General features: G+C 43.3%; 2 protein-coding genes across 2 annotated transcripts in view; one reads left to right on the forward strand and one right to left on the reverse strand.

Moving 5' to 3' along the window:
- The window catches only part of fgd5a (FYVE, RhoGEF and PH domain containing 5a), a gene marked incomplete at its 5' end in the record, with an annotated part of 63,021 nt that overhangs the window by 5,277 nt on the left and 35,244 nt on the right, over positions 1–22,500 (reverse strand). The window contains 6 exon segments of the mRNA XM_083661018.1: positions 19,594–19,730; positions 20,006–20,108; positions 20,697–20,834; positions 21,895–21,991; positions 22,199–22,278; positions 22,415–22,498. Coding sequence (XP_083517144.1) covers positions 19,594–19,730; positions 20,006–20,108; positions 20,697–20,834; positions 21,895–21,991; positions 22,199–22,278; positions 22,415–22,498 — 639 coding nt within the window.
- LOC310798396 (uncharacterized protein) lies at positions 16,467–17,610 on the forward strand (the record flags this gene model as incomplete). The annotated part of the gene is made up of 3 exons (XM_083660951.1): positions 16,467–16,487; positions 16,870–17,037; positions 17,215–17,610. The coding sequence occupies 3 exons, from the start codon at positions 16,467–16,469 to the stop codon at positions 17,608–17,610; spliced, it is 585 nt and encodes a 194-aa protein (XP_083517077.1).

Below are 22,500 nucleotides of genomic sequence, written 5' to 3' on the forward strand. Positions count from 1 at the left end.
TATTTATAGATAGCCTACTGAGTTTACAAGATGGCCACCACTGTCGTGTATTGAGAGTATTATTGTTGTTGATTAACAGGCGCTGTTGAGCATTATACAGAACTGTTGAGACCTGTATTCATCCACTGTCCACTATTGCTCCATACAGGTATGTTGGGTTTTTGTATTATTTATTATTTATTTATTTTCATTTATTTCGTGTACATAATGTTCTATGGTTTTTGTATCATTTATTTGAATGGGCTGGTCAGAGGGCCCAGGTCTGAGAGGCACGGTTCGCTACTGCGTATAACAGAGATAAGTTGGATATGAGAGAATATTCCAATATCCCAATCTTAGACGCAATCCCAATGTAACGTAATATAATTTAATCTCAAACGCTCTCATATCCAATTTATAGTCACTCCTATCCTCCGCATGAGACTCAGCCTTCATTGTTCATTCTGAGTCTCGAAGTAGCACCCCAATATGGCGTTGCAGGCTCTGCTAAAATGGCCTTACATTTTCAATATAACGTAGCAATCACAATAAAACAGTACATACTTTCCGCACAAGGTTGTCATCTGAAAAGTATACTAGTCGGTGTTCCCAAATATTGCGTAGATTCCAATTAGGCTTGGGAATCAATCCCAGAATGCGATGCGCAATCACAGATTGCACATTGCATTCTGAGATTGTTTTCCGCCATATTGGCTGATTTACAACCGTAATTCATTCATAATATTGGCTAGACGAGGACGCTACCAGCTGGCATTCTGCCCTGTGTTCAAGCTCCACCCCCTCTCCACCGCGAGCGAGACCCATTATTGCAGCCTTTCACACAACTCGGCCGCCCCACCCACCTAAAAAAGGAAGCGAACGCAAAAAAACACACCAGAGCAGACGCTGCGTGACACCAACTAAAATGGAAACAGTGGGTGGGTTTCAGAAACTTGACGTCACATTCCCAAGCCCTTGTAAACATATCCTGCGTAAACCCCGCCTCCACGTGACCTCTATGTACTATCAGTCACGTTATACAGGCATAGTCTGTGATGTCACGTTGAAGGCTAGGTTCACCCAGGCTATAGACCTTATTTGATTGACGTCACTCACGTACGGGCACGCCCACTGCCGCCATATTGTTGACATAGCGCTGCAGCTATAGCCCTTTTCCCACATGCGCGTTGTACCGCAAAATGACCGGAACGTGGTGTAATGCCTGCATGTGGGAAAGGCGCCGTGCCGGTATAAGCGTGACCCCGTCGTCCCCGACATTTCACCAGTTTCGATCCAGTCAGAAGAGCGGTATGCTCTTAAGGGGACGCAAGTGGAAACGGGTCCAGTCATTTTCCGTGACAGCGGTCCTTCAATCATGGGCGAAGTGTAGCCTACACACGTTGCTTAATGTTCCAGCGGGCATAATCTAATCATTCGCGCACATTAAAGCAAACTGGCGAAATGATATTGTGATAGCCTAATAAGAGCAGTAGGCTATGTCAGCTTGCTGATTTCCGAAGGCAAGCCGGACACATCAAACGAAGCCAGTCTGTAAAAAGTGCTTCAACGCGACGCAGGTGAACGGATAAACATCGAACCAGCAACTATTTCTCTCAGACACGGATCCCAACTTCTTCAAAGTGCATCATCTAATCATTCGCGCACATCAAAGCAAACTACTTCCACACATTTTGCTTCATGCATTTGCTTTCTCTACATACATAGGCTACAAGCGTTGGGCAGCTTGCCTTGCAAGCCTCTGCCATTCTCGCTTTGTCTGTCCTGTGTCAGGCTGCTGCAAAGTACGGAGGACTGAGTGAAGTTTTGCCGACCCCCCAAATAAGCTCCCCCCGTCCCCCAACATACCGGCTATTTGACGACTAGATTCCCATATGCGCGCGCTAAGGTGTGAAGGGAAATTCAGGGAAATGTCCGATATTGACTTACAGGTAATTTTCCGGTACGCATGTGGGAAAAGGGCTTATGTGTGACAGCCTATGTGAGAGCAGCGTTTATAGGAAGCTAGCCGCCGTTAGCGTTACCTGTATTGTTCCAATTGTGTTCGGATGGTGACCTGCGTTACACACGGCTGTAGTAATGACAGCAATAAAGTCCCCGTGGTTTGTTTCTATCTCTACCGTCCACAGACGTGAAGGGAGCGAGACTGAGGATACGTCAGCAGCACAGGAGATATGTGGATAGTTAGGAGAGACAGGTGAAACTTTCTGACAGCTCCTCACAGCAAAGTCTGTTCACCTCATTTTTTCTTTTGTTTAATTATTACAGGCATTAACGGCAGCATACAAACAACAACTGTGGGTTTTTTATTGCTGTCATTACCATCGCTATTTTGTAATGGAACAGAAACGACAATAAGGCTGTTACTAGTTGTCAGCTGCAGCGCTGTGTGCGCGCAGGACGGTATGTCAACAATATGGTGCCGCCAGGGTTAGCGAATAAGGTCTATTGTAAACATGCCAGAGGCTGTCATTTCTGTTCTTCCGGATGTGTAATTACAGGTTTCCACCCGTAGACACAACAGAGATGGCGCTGTTTCCCCACTGGGGAGAGGAAGAACAACAGCGGCCATTTTCAATGGAAAAAGGCAGAGAAAAGACAGTCTCTGGCGCGTGATTTCTAACCCCACATAGGATAAGCAATAACCACGCCCTGTGGCGCCGGGATTGGCCAGGAACAACACTGGAGGGCACGCAGCCCAGCGATTTCATGAACCAACACGCCTGAATAGCTCTTGAGAACGGACAGCGATTTCGAGTGCGGACATTGAGAGCGGACATTGAAATGAATTATGGTCACCTACATAGTATAGTAATAATAATAAGCATAATAATTGTAATCTACACAATGTACACAATCTACAAAAACATGCAATAATATAAACGGTGTTGTGTTCACGTTCATAGCTCATATATAATGTATCATATCGTTAATTTCAAGCTCAATTCTTACCCAGAGAAAAGGTACAGCACTGAAAATGTAACAAGTAATAGTTTTTTAAACATCTTTATTTTAAAAGATGAAAAACCCCAGGTGCTTTAGTCCCAAACTTCAATGCTCCTGGCCAATCCCGGCGCCACAGGGCGTGGTTATTGCTTATCCTATGTGGGGTTAGAAATCATGCGGCTCTGGCATGCTTACAAGGGCTCAGTATTGGAAACGACGCAATATTTGGGAACATCGACTCGTATATGTTTCAGATAACAACGTTGTGCGGAAAGTATGTACTGTTTTATTGTGATTGCTACGTTATATTGAAGATTTAAGGCCATCTTAGCGGAGCCTGCAACGCCATATTGGGACTAAGAATGAAGGCTGAGTCTCACGTCGAGGCTAAGTGACGTTATTTAATAACTCAAGAAAACTACGCCTGTTAAAGCCTTGGTTTATGACCCTTTGTTCTCTCCCCCCCCCCCCCCACACACACACACACACACCGAAACATCTCTCCCCCCCCCCCCCCCCTCTCTCTCTCACACACACACACACACAGTCACATACGTCTAAACATCACTCCGATTGGAAACATAATATTGTATTGTGTTATACTTCTATTTAATTACAGTAAAATTCACGCTTGAGTTGTTTTGATTCTTGCTGTTTGATACATCATTAATACAGTAAATCTAATTCATTGATACGTCATCATCTGCTTATTGTCTTTCATTGATCAGAATCACTTTTATTGCCTCAATATGCAAGATTACACACAAGGAATTTGTCTTAATTTATTAATTGAAATCATCCTCTGCTTTTTAAGAACTCACAAATCTTCAACCTTTAGGGCCTGTGTCCACCTAGCGTCTTTTCATCAGCTCCGGCGTCTATTTTCAATTGTTTCCAATGGGGGGAGAGCGTATGCGAGCGCACACGGAGGTCTAGAGAAAGTGCGCTGCGTCCAGCGTCTTATTTCCACAGCGCTCTGGTGTTTTTGTGCGCCCGACTCCCAGCGCTTCCAGCTGAAATTATTTTAACTTTTCAGAAAGACGCTGGTGTCGGCTGCTCCTTTTCTGGCAACTAATCATATGGAAAAACTATCGCAACAGAGACAGAACGGCTCAATTGTGGGAGCAGATCGGCTAGACACTTAATATTTCTGGTGAGTGTTGTGCTTACTGCTTTTAATAGCGTAGCCTACCTGTGTTGTTAGCTTGCTAGCTGTCAGCTATCAAGCTGAACTAACGTTACTTGCAGACTGCTTCCTTGTATATTGTGCGCTGGGATCAGCGTTCCCCAGCGCACTCCCAGTGTTTAACGTCGGAAAAAGACGCTAGGTGGACACAGGCCCTTAGACTGCTAATATATATATATATATATATATATATATATATATATATATATATATATATATATATATATATATATATATATATATACTTAAAAATGTAAGCAATAAACCATTACATTTTGAACAATTTCCTAAATATTTTGGTATCTATAGAGCAGCTGCTTGGTGGGAGGACAGACATCTGGCATAGGAGGGGAGGAACATTGTCGAAATGAATTCTTCAGAAGAGGTGAGAAAAATATCACTGTTGTATCACTGATGTTGCAACACACACACACACACGCTGTGTCCCCCTGTCCTAATTCTTTCTTTATGTCTTCATTCACAGAAACAGAGAGACACCAAGAGACCCAAACGTCACCGGCCCTACAACTGTGACCAATGTGGGAGCAGTTTCAGTCAGTCTTGTAATCTAAAAGCACATCAACGCATTCACACTGGAGAGAAGCCCTACAACTGTGACCAATGTGGGAGCAGTTTCAGTGAGTTAGGTCACCTGAAAAGACATCAACGCATTCACACTGGAGAGAAGCCCTACAACTGTGACCAATGTGGGAGCAGCTTCAGTCAGTCTGGTACCCTAAAAGCACATCAACGCATTCACACTGGAGAGAAGCCCTACCACTGTGACCAATGTGGGAGCAGTTTCAGTCAGTTAGGTGACCTAACAAAACACAAACGCATTCACACTGGAGAGAAGCCATACAACTGTGACCAATGTGGGAGCAGTTTCAGTGAGTTAGGTAGCCTAAAAAGACATCAACGTCTTCACACTGGAGAGAAGCCCTACCACTGTGACCAATGTGGGAGCAGTTTCAGTCAGTTAGATTACCTGAAAACACATCAACGCATTCACACTGGAGAGAAGCCCTACCACTGTGACCAATGTGGGAGCAGTTTCAGTCGGTTAACTAGCCTAAAAATACATCAACGCAGTCACACTGGAGAGAAGCCCTACCACTGTGACCAATGTGGGAGCAGTTTCAGTGAGTTAAGTAGCCTAAAAATACACAAACGCAGTCACACTGGAGAGAAGCCCTACCACTGTGACCAATGTGGGAGCAGTTTCAGTCGGTTAACTAGCCTAAAAATACATCAACGCAGTCACACTGGAGAGAAGCCCTACCACTGTGACCAATGTGGGAGCAGTTTCAGTCTGTTAAGTAGCCTAACAAGACACAAACGCATTCACACTGGAACGGGCTACTGGTGTGACCGCTGTAAGAAAATGTTCATTACGTCATATAGGCTGGAGAAACACCGCTGCATCTAACCTGCTGAAGAGCGCCCTCCACTGTCTGCAGGGGGAACAAGCGTTCAGTGACAGCAGGGTTTGACTATGCATAATTATGTTTGTTTCTTAGCCATACATCTTGACATTGCATTGATAGAATGTGAACAACAGTGTAAGAATGCCCTTGTAGACCTCTGGTGGTGCTCTGTGTATTATGTCTGTATTGTGCGTACATCCTTGAATACCTGATGTGAAAATGTTGTGACAACTATTAATGCATCAATTGACAGATACACTAAAACATGGAGGAGAAGCCCTAAAAGAAGCTCTCTTCCATGTTTGATCAAGATATCTAGCAATTAATGAAAAGGTGTGACTTTGCCCTTAAAAAGTCTCCAGCATCTGGTGACTTCCTTGTCAATACATTTGTATGTATAACTTTACTCATGTGTTTTTATATTTGATTATGTTTCTTTTTGGGTGTGTCTTTTCGGATGGATTTTAATGTAAAAGCCTGTATCTGGTTGTTGTGCATACATGTATGTTACATCTCCAATGCTCTGTGATGTCATTATGAAATAAACTTAACCTTACCTGAAGTAAATGGAGAGCTTGTGAAACTGTCTGATTTGTGCTTACTGCCCTCACACATTAAACAGGATCATAGCTGGGAGCATTTATCTAAAGGAGTTCCTGAAGAGTAACTACTGTTCCCATACATGACTGTCTGTGGGTGTGTGGGTTATGACCTATACAATGTTTATATCCTTTGTGTATGATTGTGTACTCTGAATGATTGATTGGACAATTTTATCATATCCTTGTTTATGTTTACTGTATATTTTACTGTACTTTGCTTTGAACAGGTGTTTTTTAATCACTTTAGTGACGGGCATTGCAAATTAGCCTAGGCTATAAATGTTGTGATACATGTCATCAGACATTGGTAAATGTTATATGTATACATATACAGATGCATATCTGTCCCTATCCAAATAAATGGAATTAATATTTAATTCCATTCTAATATTTTTTTGGCCCACCATAGTGTCATATTTTGTATTGACATATATTTAATTCAGATATATTGTCCCTAAAGTTTACTAACATGAATTAAACGAGAACAGTGACATCAACAAAAGTGAGTTCATATTAAAGACACAATGAATTGAAACCCCATCTCTTATCTCTTCAGTGTATTCTAGCCTGGCTGGCAAAGTGACTAAGGCCATGTTCAGACTAGGAGGCCAAATCTGATTTGTGTACTTTAATGACCTATTAATGATTATATCCAGATTGGTTTTATGAGTCTGGACGCTCCAAGTCTGATTTGTGTCACTTGTCCCAAACCACATATGGAGGAAGTTTCCAATCTGCTTTCGACTGATGTGACTTCAGTGTGGACGCGCTGATCACCCAAATCAGATTTGACAGTGTCTTTTGCAGGGGGCAGGGACTTTAAGAGCAGAGAGCAGACATGCAATCTGCCAGAAACATTGTATATTGGCTCATTGTATCTGGACACACAGATCCGACTTCAACACTTGCCCAAATCAGATTTGTGGCAGTGCGGACACACTCCCAAATCAGATTTGGGAAACCAATCAAGATAATTATGATTAACGACTTTTGCAGCAAATCGGATTTGCCTGTAATGTGAACATGGCCTAAGTCGCAGCATATTTGAAATTTGAGATCTAGATGCGGCTCCCTTGCTGACCATGTGTAACCGAGGTGAATCAGCGCGGATTCCTCGTGAGTCCCGAGTGGTAGCTCCCCTCCCAAACAGCTAAGAACCTTGGGGTGATCCTTGACAACCAGCTGTCTTGCTCGGCCAACATAGCTGCGACAGCACGCTCCTGTAGGTTCTCCCTCTACAACATCCGCAAAATCCGTCCCTTTCTCACAAGAGAAGCGACTCAACTCCTGGTCCAGTCACTTATCATCTCTCGCCTGGACTACTGCAACGTGCTCCTGGCCGGCCTACCTGCCACCGACATCCGACCGCTTCAGCTCATTCAGAACGCTGCAGCCCGTCTGGTATTCAACCAACCCAAATTCTCTCATGTCACTCCCCTCTTCCAGGACCTCCACTGGCTTCCCATCTCGGCTTGCATCAAATTCAAGACACTGGTACTGGCCTACAGGGCAGTACACCAGTCAGCTCCCCTGTACCTGCAATCTATGGTCAGGTTCCAAACCTCTCAGTGCTCCCTTCACTCCTCCACCAGTGCAGGTCGCCTCGCCCCTCCTTCACTACGGGGGCTCAAAAGTCGCTCATCCCAATCTTGACTCTTCTCGTCCCTGGCACCTCAATGGTGGAACGAGCTTCCACCTTCGGTCAGGACAGCTGAATCACTGTCGATCTTTCGGAAAAGACTAAAGACACACCTTTTCAGGCTCCATCTGGGCCCTTCTTGATCTAACTTCTTTCTCTCTAAAAAAAAAAAAAAAAATACTAACCTAAACTTGTACCACTGTTCCTTCAGAATTTGTAGTTGTCATAGACTGTGCTCCATAGCTGATTGCTCTATTGCTGACAAAAATGTGTTATTGTAAGTCGCTTTGGATAAAAGCGTCTGCCAAATGACGTAATGTAATGTAATGTAATGTATGTAGCGAGTGGATTGGTTAAACTCACTCCCCAGTATAAAGGCATGTTAATCAGCTCCGCCAAGGGAGCTAGCTCTCTTGGTGTTGCGGTTAACATGTCGGACTCCCAAGCCGAAGGTTGGCGGTTCGTATCCCACCCCTGGACAAGCCCTTAACATGGGTTGCTGCAAGTACCACCTACACAACGCTGTAACACATGCATGCCAGACATTCCAACACAACAGGTTTGTTACACAAAGACATTATGTGCAGCTTCCCTGGTGGTCTAGTGGTCAGTGGCCGCGACCGCCGCGGCCCGGGTTCGATTCCCGGTCAGGGAACAACTCTTAATTTACTGGTACAGAATAAGCCCCATTTGTACAATGCTGAAGCATACTGAGGATACTGTGTTCCCAAAATGTAGCTACTTGGTTGTCGCATTATATTCAGAGAGGTCAGCCTCCCTCCCTTCTCCCCTCAGCTGCGGGCTGAGCAGGCATGGACTGTAAATAGGGCAGGCGCGCAGCCACGGGTGCGCCTGGGTGTGCAAATGCCACCCAGACAGGCAGCTGGCACACCCAAAAAAAAAGGGGTAAAAAAAAGTTTTTTGTTTGTCTGCAAAACACATCAGCTGTCATGCTTAAGTGTCCAACTGTTCGCTGACCTATGTGCCCAGGAGCATCATGGGAAACTAGTTAAGCTGTCGTCCACGTAAAGTAAACAAATACACGCACAGCAGCAGCAGCAGCGCCAAATCAAGAAGACATGAAACAAAGCTCGCTTTTAAGCTTTTTCGGCAAAGGCAAGAAACGTCTCATTGACGACGAGGAAGAAGATGACTCGTCGTCACCCTCCCCCTCAACAAGTGCGGATTGTAGTGCACCCGTTCCCGCACCTGTATTGGTGGTGTACAGTGGAGAACAGACAGACAATGATGAAGAAGATGATGCAGCCGAAACAATGACGTTAACAGCGGGGAACGCAGCCAACAACACACCGGAGGTTTGTGCAGAACCAGAGGACACTGACGCTACAGATCTCTCTGCAGTAGACGAGTATACTAGTATACTAGTGCATCAGCAGATCCAACAGTTTAAAACTAGACTAAAATGTGAACTGTTTTCATTGACTAAAACTAGACTAAAATAGTTAAGGTTTTATTTGATAAGTCTAAAATGCTCACACTTTTAGTCGATTAAAACTTGACTAAATAAAATCAGGATGAGGTTGACTAAAACTTAGTTAAAGACCCTGGCAAGAAAAATCCAGCAAAACCTTCCAACTGTGTAATTTAGGGTCTTATGTGACTAATTGTAAGCCTCAAAAAGTAAGAGACATTAGTTTCAGTCTACAACTACTGCGCAAAAGCAAGTGTAGCAGTGTGATGTTGTTGTTACGCTAGCTAGAGATTATACTTTTATTTTCATCTGCAGCATAGACCAGAACTGCATCGCGTCTTCAAGCGCCCAGCTCCAAAGCCGCATCCCTTTTTAGGGGAAACCCACCATAGTAAACGACACAAGAAGCCGAAACCACTTCAAACAAACTATTTAAAACGGTTTAATTTGATAGAGATATGCCGAAGAGTTGCTGTGTTGTTATAGTTTCACTAACAATAAAAAAAAAAAAAAAAAAAAAAAAAAAAAAAAGGTCTGCGATAGGGTAGGCGACGGCGTGACACCGTCAATGTGGACGATGCATGTAACCTGGTGGAAACTGGATACAGCGTTCATATAAGGCAAGTACCTCGTGTCGATGTATCTTGCGCATTCTATGGCCGGCCGAGTTGAAATATATTGTCATGTCATGGTGTCTTTGGGTCATTTATAAAGGAAATTAATTCTGTTATTTTTCTATAGATGTTTTGGGTACTGCTATTTTACATTGAAGTCAACGCGAGTGGCTTGTGTTATCCCCCAAAAAGGGGCGCGGCCTTGACGCTTTGGATGTGGAGTTCTGGTCTATACAGGAGACTCTTACTTTGAAAGAGCAGAGTGGGCAAACCAATCTGTTTATTTGCATGGGTGACTTCCTGGTTCTCGTATTAATTCCTTACAGGACACTGTGTCATTTAATGGCAAAATGTATATTTTGGAAGTCATTGCAAAGTAGATAGGGTTTGTCCATCACGTTTAGTTTTGAGTATTTAGTGTTAGGATAAAGTGTTAGGAAGAATTCGTCGGGATGGACTAGTCCATTGCGTGCAGAACTTCCCACTAACTTTGCGCTCGCGCTCATTCTGCTCTGGACTTTGAGAGAGACGGTATGCATTTCTATGTTCTGTCTGTTTTGGTTATTTACTATGTAAATACTATTTCTTACTTACCATCGATGTTATTGTTAATGCCTGTAAATAGTCCACGTTTTGTGCTGCAATTTCCATGTATTTTGTTCATTTCTGTGCATCAAACAGTATTTATTTATAGATAGCCTACTGAGTTTACAAGATGGCCACCACTGTCGTGTATTGAGAGTATTATTGTTGTTGATTAACAGGCGCTGTTGAGCATTATACAGAACTGTTGAGACCTGTATTCATCCACTGTCCACTATTGCTCCATCCATACAGGTATGTTGGGTTTTTGTATTATTTTGTTTTTATTTATTTTCATTTATTTCGTGTACATACTGTTCTATGGTTTTTGTATCATTTATTTGAATGAAAAAGCACATGGTGTATTATTGTAAATATGTTGGTGGCACACTCATGCACTCACGCAGTGAGTGTGCCCAAAATGTAATAATTCTGCTCTGGACTTAGAGAGCATAATGCTATGCAGACCTGTTGAGACCAATGCTCATCCACTGTTCACTATTGCTTCATACAGACACATCTACATAAATGACTAAACTGACATAAATTGTGCATAAGCTGTAATTTTTACATCGTGTTACTTCCTGCCTTTTTGACACAACATGGCTGCTTTGGGTGTAATGTGAAATAGGTGGATAGGACGCAAACCAAGCTGGTAATTCACTTTTTTCCTGGGGGGGGGGGGGGGGGGGGGGGGTACATGCGGGCTGGTCAGAGGGCCCAGGTCTGAGAGGCACGGTTCGCTACTGCGTATAACAGAGATAAGTTGGATATGAGAGAATATTCCAATATCCCAATCTTGGAAGCAATCCCAATGTAACGTAATAGAATTTAATCCCAAACTCTCTCATATCCAATTTATAGTCACTCCTATCCTCCACATGAGACTCAGCCTTCATTGTTAATTCTGAGTCTCGAAGTAGCACCCCAATATGGTGTCGCAGGCTCTGCTAAAATGGCCTTACATTTTCAATATAACGTAGCAATCACAATAAAACAGTACATACTTTCCGCACAAGGTTGTTATCTGAAAAGTATACTAGTCGGTGTTCCCAAATATTGCGTAGATTCCAATTAGGCTTGGGAATCAATCCCAGAATGCGATGCGCAATCACAGATTGCACATTGCATTCTGAGATTGTTTTCCGCCATATTGGCTGATTTACAAGCATAATTCATTCATAATATTGGCTAGACGAGGACGCTACCAGCTGGCATTCTGCCCTGTGTTCAAGCTCCACCCCCTCTCCACCGCGAGCGAGACCCATTATTGCAGCCTTTCACACAACTCGGCCGCCCCACCCACCTAAAAAAGGAAGCGAACGCAAAAAAACACACCAGAGCAGACGCTGCGTGACACCAACTAAAATGGAAACAGTGGGTGGGTTTCAGAAACTTGACGTCACATTCCCAAGCCCTTGTAAACATATCCTGGGTAAACCCCGCCTCCACGTGACCTCTATGTACTATCAGTCACGTTATACAGGCATAGTCTGTGATGTCACGTTGAAGGCTAGGTTCACCCAGGCTATAGACCTTATTTGATTGACGTCACTCACGTACGGGCACGCCCACTGCCGCCATATTGTTGACAGCGCTGCAGCTATAGCCCTTTTCCCACATGCGCGTTGTACCGCAAAATGACCGGAACGTGGTGTAATGCCTGCATGTGGGAAAGGCGCCGTGCCGGTATAAGCGCGACCCCGTCGTCCCCGACATTTCACCAGTTTCGATCCAGTCAGAAGAGCGGTATGCTCTTAAGGGGACGCAAGTGGAAACGGGTCCAGTCATTTTCCGCGACAGCGGTCCTTCAATCATGGGCGAAGTGTAGCCTACACACGTTGCTTAATGTTCCAGCGGGCATAATCTAATCATTCGCGCACATTAAAGCAAACTGGCGAAATGATATTGTGATAGCTTAATAAGAGCAGTAGGCTATGTCAGCTTGCTGATTTCCGAAGGCAAGCCGGACACATCAAACGAAGCCAGTCTGTAAAAAGTGCTTCAACGCGACGCAGGTGAACGGATAAACATCGAACCAGCAACTATTTCTCTCAGACACGGATCCCAACTTCTTCAAAGTGCATCATCTAATCATTCGCGCACATCAAAGCAAACTACTTCCACACATTTCGCTTCATGCATTTGCTTTCTCTACATACATAGGCTACAAGCGTTGGGCAGCTTGCCTTGCAAGCCTCTGCCATTCTCGCTTTGTCTGTCCTGTGTCAGGCTGCTGCAAAGTACGGAGGACTGAGTGAAGTTTTGCCGACCCCCCAAATAAGCTCCCCCCGTCCCCCAACATACCGGCTATTTGACGACTAGATTCCCATATGCGCGCGCTAAGGTGTGAAGGGAAATTCAGGGAAATGTCCGATATTGACTTACAGGTAATTTTCCGGTACGCATGTGGGAAAAGGGCTTATGTGTGACAGCCTATGTGAGAGCAGCGTTTATAGGAAGCTAGCCGCCGTTAGCGTTACCTGTATCGTTCCAATTGTGTTCGGATGGTGACCTGCGTTACACACGGCTGTAGTAATGACAGCAATAAAGTCCCCGTGGTTTGTTTCTATCTCTACCGTCCACAGACGTGAAGGGAGCGAGACTGAGGATACGTCAGCAGCACAGGAGATATGTGGATAGTTAGGAGAGACAGGTGAAACTTTCTGACAGCTCCTCACAACAAAGTCTGTTCACCTCATTTTTTCTTTTGTTTAATTATTACAGGCATTAACGGCAGCATACAAACAACAACTGTGGGTTTTTTATTGCTGTCATTACCATCGCTATTTTGTAATGGAACAGAAACGACAATAAGGCTGTTACTAGTTGTCAGCTGCAGCGCTGTGTGCGCGCAGGACGGTATGTCAACAATATGGTGCCGCCAGGGTTAGCGAATAAGGTCTATTGTAAACATGCCAGAGCCTGTCATTTCCGTTCTTCCCTTTTTTTTTTTTTTTTTTGTGAGTGAAATGTTGCATTGTCTCCCCTGATTCTAAGTCTACGGCTTTATTAATTAATATAAAAAGCTTCTGCTGTGGATTTTTAGCTCAAACAAGCATTGCACCACTGAAGTAAAGAACATGTTACATGACATTGACATTTTCGAAAATAAAAAACAGTTTTGACAATCATGAGTGGTTCATTAAATATTTAGTAGGCTCAGGTCTGAGTGCCAAAGGGGTGCCAAAGTCACCCCCTCTCCCTCTTCATGGGATTTCATCCGCCATTCATTTTTCCATAAACCTTGCTTAAAATGCTTATAAAAATTGTTTTACTTGCTCAAACCAAGCGATTTGACTATACTTAGAATCAGGGGAGACAATGCAACAATTCACTCAAAAAAAAAAAAAAAAAAAAAATTCGAATTTCGAATTTCAATAATAAAAGTCGATCTTGATAATAACAACGATTATTCGAAAATTCGAAATTCGATGCCCATCCCTAACACACACACACACACCGAAACATCTCTCCCCCCCCCCTCTCTCTCTCTCTCTCACACACACACACACACACAGTCACATATGTCTAAACATCACTCCGATTGGAAACATAATATTGTATTGTGTTATACTTCTATTTAATTACAGTAAAATTCACGCTCGAATTGTTTTGATTCTTGCTGTTTGATACATCATTAATACAATAAATCTGATTCATTGATACGTCATCATCTGCTTATTTCATTGATCAGAATCACTTTTATTGCCTCAATATGCAAGATTACACACAAGGAATTTGTCTTAATTTATTAATTTAAATCATCCTCTGCTTTTTAAGAACTCACAAATCTTCAACCTTTAAACTGCTAATATTTCTATACTTAAAGATTTAAGCAATATACCATTACATTTTGAACAATTTCCTAAAGATTTTTGTATCTACAGTCACGTTGAAGGCTAGGTTCACCCAGGCTATAGACCTTATTTGATTGACGTCACTCACGTACGGGCACGCCCACTGCCGCCATATTGTTGACATAGCGCTGCAGCTATAGCCCTTTTCCCACATGCGCGTTGTACCGCAAAATGACCGGAACGTGGTGTAATGCCTGCATGTGGGAAAGGCGCCGTGCCGGTATAAGCGCGACCCCGTCGTCCCCGACATTTCACCAGTTTCGATCCAGTCAGAAGAGCGGTATGCTCTTAAGGGGACGCAAGTGGAAACGGGTCCAGTCATTTTCCGCGACAGCGGTCCTTCAATCATGGGCGAAGTGTAGCCTACACACGTTGCTTAATGTTCCAGCGGGCATAATCTAATCATTCGCGCACATTAAAGCAAACTGGCGAAATGATATTGTGATAGCTTAATAAGAGCAGTAGGCTATGTCAGCTTGCTGATTTCCGAAGGCAAGCCGGACACATCAAACGAAGCCAGTCTGTAAAAAGTGCTTCAACGCGACGCAGGTGAACGGATAAACATCGAACCAGCAACTATTTCTCTCAGACACGGATCCCAACTTCTTCAAAGTGCATCATCTAGAATGCAGCATACAAACAACAACTGTGGGTTTTTTATTGCTGTCATTACCATCGCTATTTTGTAATGGAACAGAAACGACAATAAGGCTGTTACTAGTTGTCAGCTGCAGCGCTGTGTGCGCGCAGGACGGTATGTCAACAATATGGTGCCGCCAGGGTTAGCGAATAAGGTCTATTGTAAACATGCCAGAGCCTGTCATTTCCGTTCTTCCCTTTTTTTTTTTTTTTTTGTGAGTGAAATGTTGCATTGTCTCCCCTGATTCTAAGTCTACGGCTTTATTAATTAATATAAAAAGCTTCTGCTGTGGATTTTTAGCTCAAACAAGCATTGCACCACTGAAGTAAAGAACATGTTACATGACATTGACATTTTCGAAAATAAAAAACAGTTTTGACAATCATGAGTGGTTCATTAAATATTTAGTAGGCTCAGGTCTGAGTGCCAAAGGGGTGCCAAAGTCACCCCCTCTCCCTCTTCATGGGATTTCATCCGCCATTCATTTTTCCATAAACCTTGCTTAAAATGCTTATAAAAATTGTTTTACTTGCTCAAACCAAGCGATTTGACTATACTTAGAATCAGGGGAGACAATGCAACAATTCACTCAAAAAAAAAAAAAAAAAAAAAAATCGAATTTCGAATTTCAATAATAAAAGTCGATCTTGATAATAACAACGATTATTCGAAAATTCGAAATTCGATGCCCATCCCTAACACACACACACACACCGAAACATCTCTCCCCCCCCCCTCTCTCTCTCTCTCTCACACACACACACACACACAGTCACATATGTCTAAACATCACTCCGATTGGAAACATAATATTGTATTGTGTTATACTTCTATTTAATTACAGTAAAATTCACGCTCGAATTGTTTTGATTCTTGCTGTTTGATACATCATTAATACAATAAATCTGATTCATTGATACGTCATCATCTGCTTATTTCATTGATCAGAATCACTTTTATTGCCTCAATATGCAAGATTACACACAAGGAATTTGTCTTAATTTATTAATTTAAATCATCCTCTGCTTTTTAAGAACTCACAAATCTTCAACCTTTAAACTGCTAATATTTCTATACTTAAAGATTTAAGCAATATACCATTACATTTTGAACAATTTCCTAAAGATTTTTGTATCTACAGAGCAGCTGCTTGGTGGGAGGACAGACATCTGGCATAGGAGGGGAGGAACATTGTCGAAATGAATTATTCTGAAGAGGTGAGAAAAATATCGCTGTTGTATCACTGATGTTGCAACACACACACACACACACACACTGTGTCCCCCTGTCCTAATTCTTTCTTTATGTCTTCCTTCATGGAAACAGAGAGACACCAAGAGACCCAAACGTCACCGGCCCTACAACTGTGACCAATGTGGGAGCAGTTTCAGTCAGTCTGGTAATCTAAAAGCACATCAACGCATTCACACTGGAGAGAAGCCCTACAACTGTGACCAATGTGGGAGCAGTTTCAGTGAGTTAGGTCACCTTAAAAGACATCAACGCATTCACACTGGAGAGAAGCCCTACAACTGTGACCAATGTGGGAGCAGTTTCAGTCAGTCTGGTAATCTAAAAGCACATCAACGCATTCACACTGGAGAGAAGCCCTACAACTGTGACCAATGTGGGAGCAGTTTCAGTGAGTTAGGTCACCTGAAAAGACATCAACGCATTCACACTGGAGAGAAGCCCTACAACTGTGACCAATGTGGGAGCAGTTTCAGTGAGTTAGGTCACCTGAAAAGACATCAACGCATTCACACTGGAGAGAAGCCCTACAACTGTGACCAATGTGGGAGCAGTTTCAGTGAGTTAGGTCACCTGAAAAGACATCAACGCATTCACACTGGAGAGAAGCCCTACAACTGTGACCAATGTGGGAGCAGTTTCAGTGAGTTACGTAGCCTAAAAAGACATCAACGTCTTCACACTGGAGAGAAGCCCTACCACTGTGACCAATGTGGGAGCAGTTTCAGTGAGTTAAGTAACCTAAAAACACATGAACGCATTCACACTGGAGAGAAGCCCTACCACTGTGACCAATGTGGGAGCAGTTTCAGTCGGTTAACTAGCCTAAAAATACATCAACGCATTCACACTGGAGAGAAGCCCTACAACTGTGACCAATGTGGGAGCAGTTTCAGACTGTTAGGTCACCTAAAAACACATCAACACAGTCACACTGGAGAGAAGCCCTACAACTGTGACCAATGTGGGAGCAGTTTCAGTCAGTTAGGTCACCTAAAAACACATCAACACAGTCACACTGGAGAGAAGCCCTACAACTGTGACCAATGTGGGAGCAGCTTCTGTCAGTCTGGTAGCCTAAAAAGACATCAACGCATTCACACTGGAGAGAAGCCCTACCACTGTGACCAATGTGGGAGCAGGTTCAGTCAGTTAACTAACCTAAAATCACACAAACGCATTCACACTGGAGAGAAGCCTTACAACTGTGACCAATGTGAGAGCAGTTTCAGTCACTCTTGTAGCCTAAAAACACACAAACGCATTCACACTGAAGAGAAGCCCTACAACTGTGACCAATGTGGGAGAAGGTTCAGTCACTCAAGTCCCCTAACAAGACACAAACGCATTCACACTGGAACGGGCTACTGGTGTGACCGCTGTAAGAAAATGTTCACTCAGTCATATAGTCTGGAGAAACACCGCTGCATCTAACCTGCTGAAGAGCGCCCTCCACTGTCTGCAGGGGGAACAAGCTTCTCTCTGTCCAAACAATCATGTAATCAATGAATCAAAGTTCAGTGATAGCAGGGTTTGACTATGCATAATTATGTTTGTTTCTCAGCCGTACATCTTGACATTGCATTGATAGAATGTGAACAACAGTGTAAGAATGCCCTTGTAGACCTCTGGTGGTGCTCTGTGTATTATGTCTGTATTGTGCGTACATCCTTGAATACCTGATGTGAAAATGTTGTGACAACTTAATGCATTAATTGACAGAGACACTAAAACATGGAGGAGAAGCCCTAAAAGAAGCTCTCTTCCATGTTTGGTCAAGATATCTAGCAATTAATGAAAAGGCCTGACTTTGCCCTTAAAAAGTCTCCAGCATCTGGTGACTTCCTTGTCAATACATTTGTATGTATAGCTTTACTCATGTGTTTTTATATTTGATTGTTTCTTTTTGGGTGTGTCTTTTCGGATGGATTTTAATGTAAAAGCCTGTATCTGGTTGTTGTGCATACATGTATGTTACATCTCCAATGCTCTGTGATGTCCATTATGAAATAAACTTAACCTTACCTGAAGTAAATGGAGAGCTTGTGAAACTGTCCGATTTGTGCTTACTGCCCTCACACATTAAACAGGATCATAGCTGGGAGCATTTATCTAAAGGAGTTCCTGAACAGTAACTACTACTGTTCCCATACATGACTGTCTGGGTGTGTGGGTTATGACCTATACGATGTTTATATCCTTTGTGTATGATTGTGTGCTCTATGAAAGATTGATTGGATGATTTTATGATATCCTTGTTTATGTTTACTGTATATTTTACTGTACTTTGCTTTGAACAGGTGCTTTTTAATCACTTTAGTGACGGGCATTGCAAATTAGCCTAGGCTATAAATGTTGTGATACATGTCATCAGACCTTGGTAAATGTATACATATACAGATACATATATGTCCCTATCCAAATAAATGGAATTACTACAGCAGAATAACATGGAGCTAATATTTTTCTGACCCACCATACAGTGTCATATTTGTCTTGACATATATTTAATTCAGATATATTGTCCCTAACGTTTACTAACACGAATTAAACGAGAACAGTGACATCAACAAAGGTGAGTTCATATTAAAGGCACAATAATTGAATTGTAGCGTAAAAGTGACTACGTCACAACAAGCATGACCTATATGACATTAATCTGTGGCAGCCTATTTGAAATTTGAGATCTAGATGCAGCTCCCTTGCTGCCAGACATTCCAATACAACAGGTTTGTTACACACAGACACAATTTGCAGCTTCCCTGGTGGTCTAGTGGTTAGGATTCGGCGCTCTCACCGCCGCGGCCCGGGTTCGATTCCCGGTCAGGAAACACGTCTTTATTTACTGGTACAGAATAAACCCCATTTGTATACAATATTGGAGCATCCTGAGGATTATTGGGTTGATTTAAATCAGATTTACCCATCTCGACAGTTGGAAACCCTGTTCATGACCAATGGATCAGCAGACAGAGTAGGAAGGCTGATCCGTGAGCGGCTGCTTCCGGGACGCGGGTCGGGGTCTTAATCGGCCTCGGCTGGGTCTACTGGGCGAGGGTGTATGATGTCGACAGACCCGAAACACCTTGCGACCCCAGTTAACATCACTGATGACGCGTCCCAGCGCATGCTGAAGTATGTATATTTGAAACATTCACACCTGTTTAAGGTCTTTGACCTCAGGCCTTGTTGACTGCATCTCTCCAGTCAGCCTAAGCCAAATTCAATTTTGTATTTTGATGTTGTTGTTGACTGTTGAGTGCATATGAATGCACATTCATGTTGATATACCTCATCCTTGCCTAATCATCTAGTAGTGTGAGCCTATTTACAACTGAGAGAGAACAACAAAATCTGTGAAATCTGTCGTTATGTGTACGATCACTACGATGCAACATATTGTCAAAATTCAACCACCTGGTTGAGAGGGGAGGTGCTCTTTCTGCTCTTCCACAGACTGGGAGGCTGCAGGCTCTGGAAGACAGCAGAGAGGGGCCGGGTGGCCCGCTGAGACCGAGGGCTGGAGCTACCACAAGCCAGCGACACACTGCCACCTGCAGGTGCACACACATGCGCACGCACGCACGCACGCACCGCACGCACACGCACACACACACACACACACACACACACACACACACACACACACACACACACACACACACACACACACACACACACACACACACACACACACACACACACACACACACACACACACACACACACACACGGAGTTAATGCCATAACAAAAAACACAGGAAAAAGACACAGGAACCTAGACAAACTGAAATCTGCTGACTTCTTTGTACAGGAAGCCAAGACTCACCTCTTTTCCTGAGCTCGGCGTAGCAGTGGTCACACACTTTCACCACCCTGTCTTTGAGGTACTTCAGTGGGTATCTGTTCCTGGAGCAAGCACGGCACACCACCTGCCCCGAGAGAGAGAGAGAGAGAGGGAGAGAGAGAGAGAGAGAGGGAGAGAGAGAGAGAGAGGGAGAGAGAGAGAGAGAGGGAGAGAAAGAGAGAGAGAGAGAGAGAGAGAGAGAGAGGATACAAGGACAATCACAAACCACAGAGAGACAGAATCTAATTACACTAGGTTTAATTAGATTTGTTAATAGCAAAGAATTTTGATCTAAAATTAAATATTCACCATTTGGAGAGAAAAAAATACACATACTTTCACAAAATGATCGAAAGCAAATTATAGTCTATTTTAAAGGACAGCAGGTTACTTAAGTTTGGCTAATAGAAATGATAACTTTTACTTACTGGATATATGTTTTAGTTTAGAGATATTTAGTGATGAACTTCACACAATGATTTTATTACGGTATTCTAAAATGGATATTTTGAATTTCGAATGAAAGCACTGAATTTAATTGTACTCCTATTACAATGCCATGCTCTGATTCTGGCCAGTCATTTCAATTGTATCCTCTTACATACAATATGGATCAGAAACAAATCAAAGTAGTTTCTATTGTACAAAGGTCTTTGTGTGCTGCGTGTCTGACCTTGCCGCAGGCGTTGCAGTGGTGTCGTCTGAGTGTGAGGCTGAAGTCAGACGTACAGTTCATACACATCATGGCATGGGTCACCGGCACCAGTACTGGGGCGGCCTCACCCAAAGCCATCCACAGCTTCTCACGGGCCTACACACACACACACACACATTAGACAGTGGAGATAACCAGGTCAGGATGATGTTAAGATGGTACAACCACACACTGCACCGTGCATCTTAACATCATGCAGTCTGCACAACCTTTATGGTAGCATGTGGCGATACATGAGAACAAAGCTGGGGCTAATAAACACACGTTACCATTATTGATAGTTAAATTGATATTTTTTTATTTTATGTTACAAGTAGTTATATTATTGTTAGCTTATAAAAAATTACACAATTATTTTTTACTAGATAGATAGATAGATAGACAGACAGACAGACAGACAGACAGACAGACAGACAGACATACAGACAGACAGACAGACAGACAGACAGACAGACAGACAGACAGATAGATAGATAGATACAGTAGATAGATAGACAGACAGACAGACAGACAGACAGACAGGTAGATAGACAAACAGTGCACCCTAGAGGCAGTTGTTTTGCACTACACATTGAGATCAGATTATCTCCCTTGCTGTCATGCCAGACATTCCAACACAACAGGTTCATCAGACACAAGCTATGTGCAGCTCCCTGGTGGTCTAGTGGTTAGGATTCGGCGCTCTCACCGCCGCGGCCCGGGTTCGATTCCCGGTCAGGGAACGAGTCTTTATTTACTGGTACAGAATAAACCCATTTGTACAAGACTGGATTATTTGGCTGATTTAAATCAGATTTACCCATCTCGACAGTTGGTTGTTTGACTAAATCTTACCCACCCTGCCTGAACAACAGACTGATCTGAGCTGCCCTAATGTGCATAATAGTAAGCATCTAGAAGTATTAGACATTAGTTTAAATCCAAATCCTAAATATTGCCATTTAAGTTTTTATACTGTTCCTTATGATGGGGTTGGAGTGGGCGTGCTTATGCTCTAGACTTATTACACAATATAAGGTCCACGAACCAATCAGGTGCCTCTATTCTACACTGCAAATTAAAAAAAATGCATCACAATGTATCAAGGTGTGTTTTTAACTTTTGACCTAAAGCATTTTTTGTTTGTTATCGACCCAATTAAGTTGATCTTTCTTACCTCACTGCAGGGTCCACCAAACGTACAGAGTCCTGCAGCATTGTCCGCTATGGCCCGACTCAACGTGTGGAACCAGTCCTCCCTCTCCCCAACGGAGCTGAGGAGGAACACAGTCAGACACACTGTCGGACCTGAAGCGTCTGAAAGGCTTCTGTCAGCCAATCAGACACATCAGACGCAGACTGAAAGGCTTCTGTCAGCCAATCAGACACATCAGACGCAGACTGAAAGGCTTCTGTCAGCCAATCGAGATTCACGGATCTTTGAATTCATTATCTTGTCAGTCATCCCGTCAGTTGCTCACCTGGCAGAGAGTGTGATGGTGATGTCAGACACCTCAATCTTCAGACAGTTCAGCACATTGTCTAGGACCGGTTTGCTCACCTGTATGTGTGGGGGGCAAAACAAAACACACATCACAGGTCCAGTCAACAAACGTTGTGCCCAGAGAAGACATGGGACTGTCAGTGGTCATGTGATCAGTGGAGTGGAAATTATCAGAGGTGAAAGGTCAATGTACCTTCATCCCAGACAGAGATAAGGTGTTCTTCAGCCTGTATTTCCCATCCTGCTGAGGGTAGGTGTACAGCATAATATCGTTCATCT

This window comes from Poromitra crassiceps, assembly GCF_964638095.1.
Source record: "Poromitra crassiceps genome assembly, chromosome: 25".
In the NCBI taxonomy this organism is placed as follows: domain Eukaryota; kingdom Metazoa; phylum Chordata; class Actinopteri; order Beryciformes; family Melamphaidae; genus Poromitra; species Poromitra crassiceps.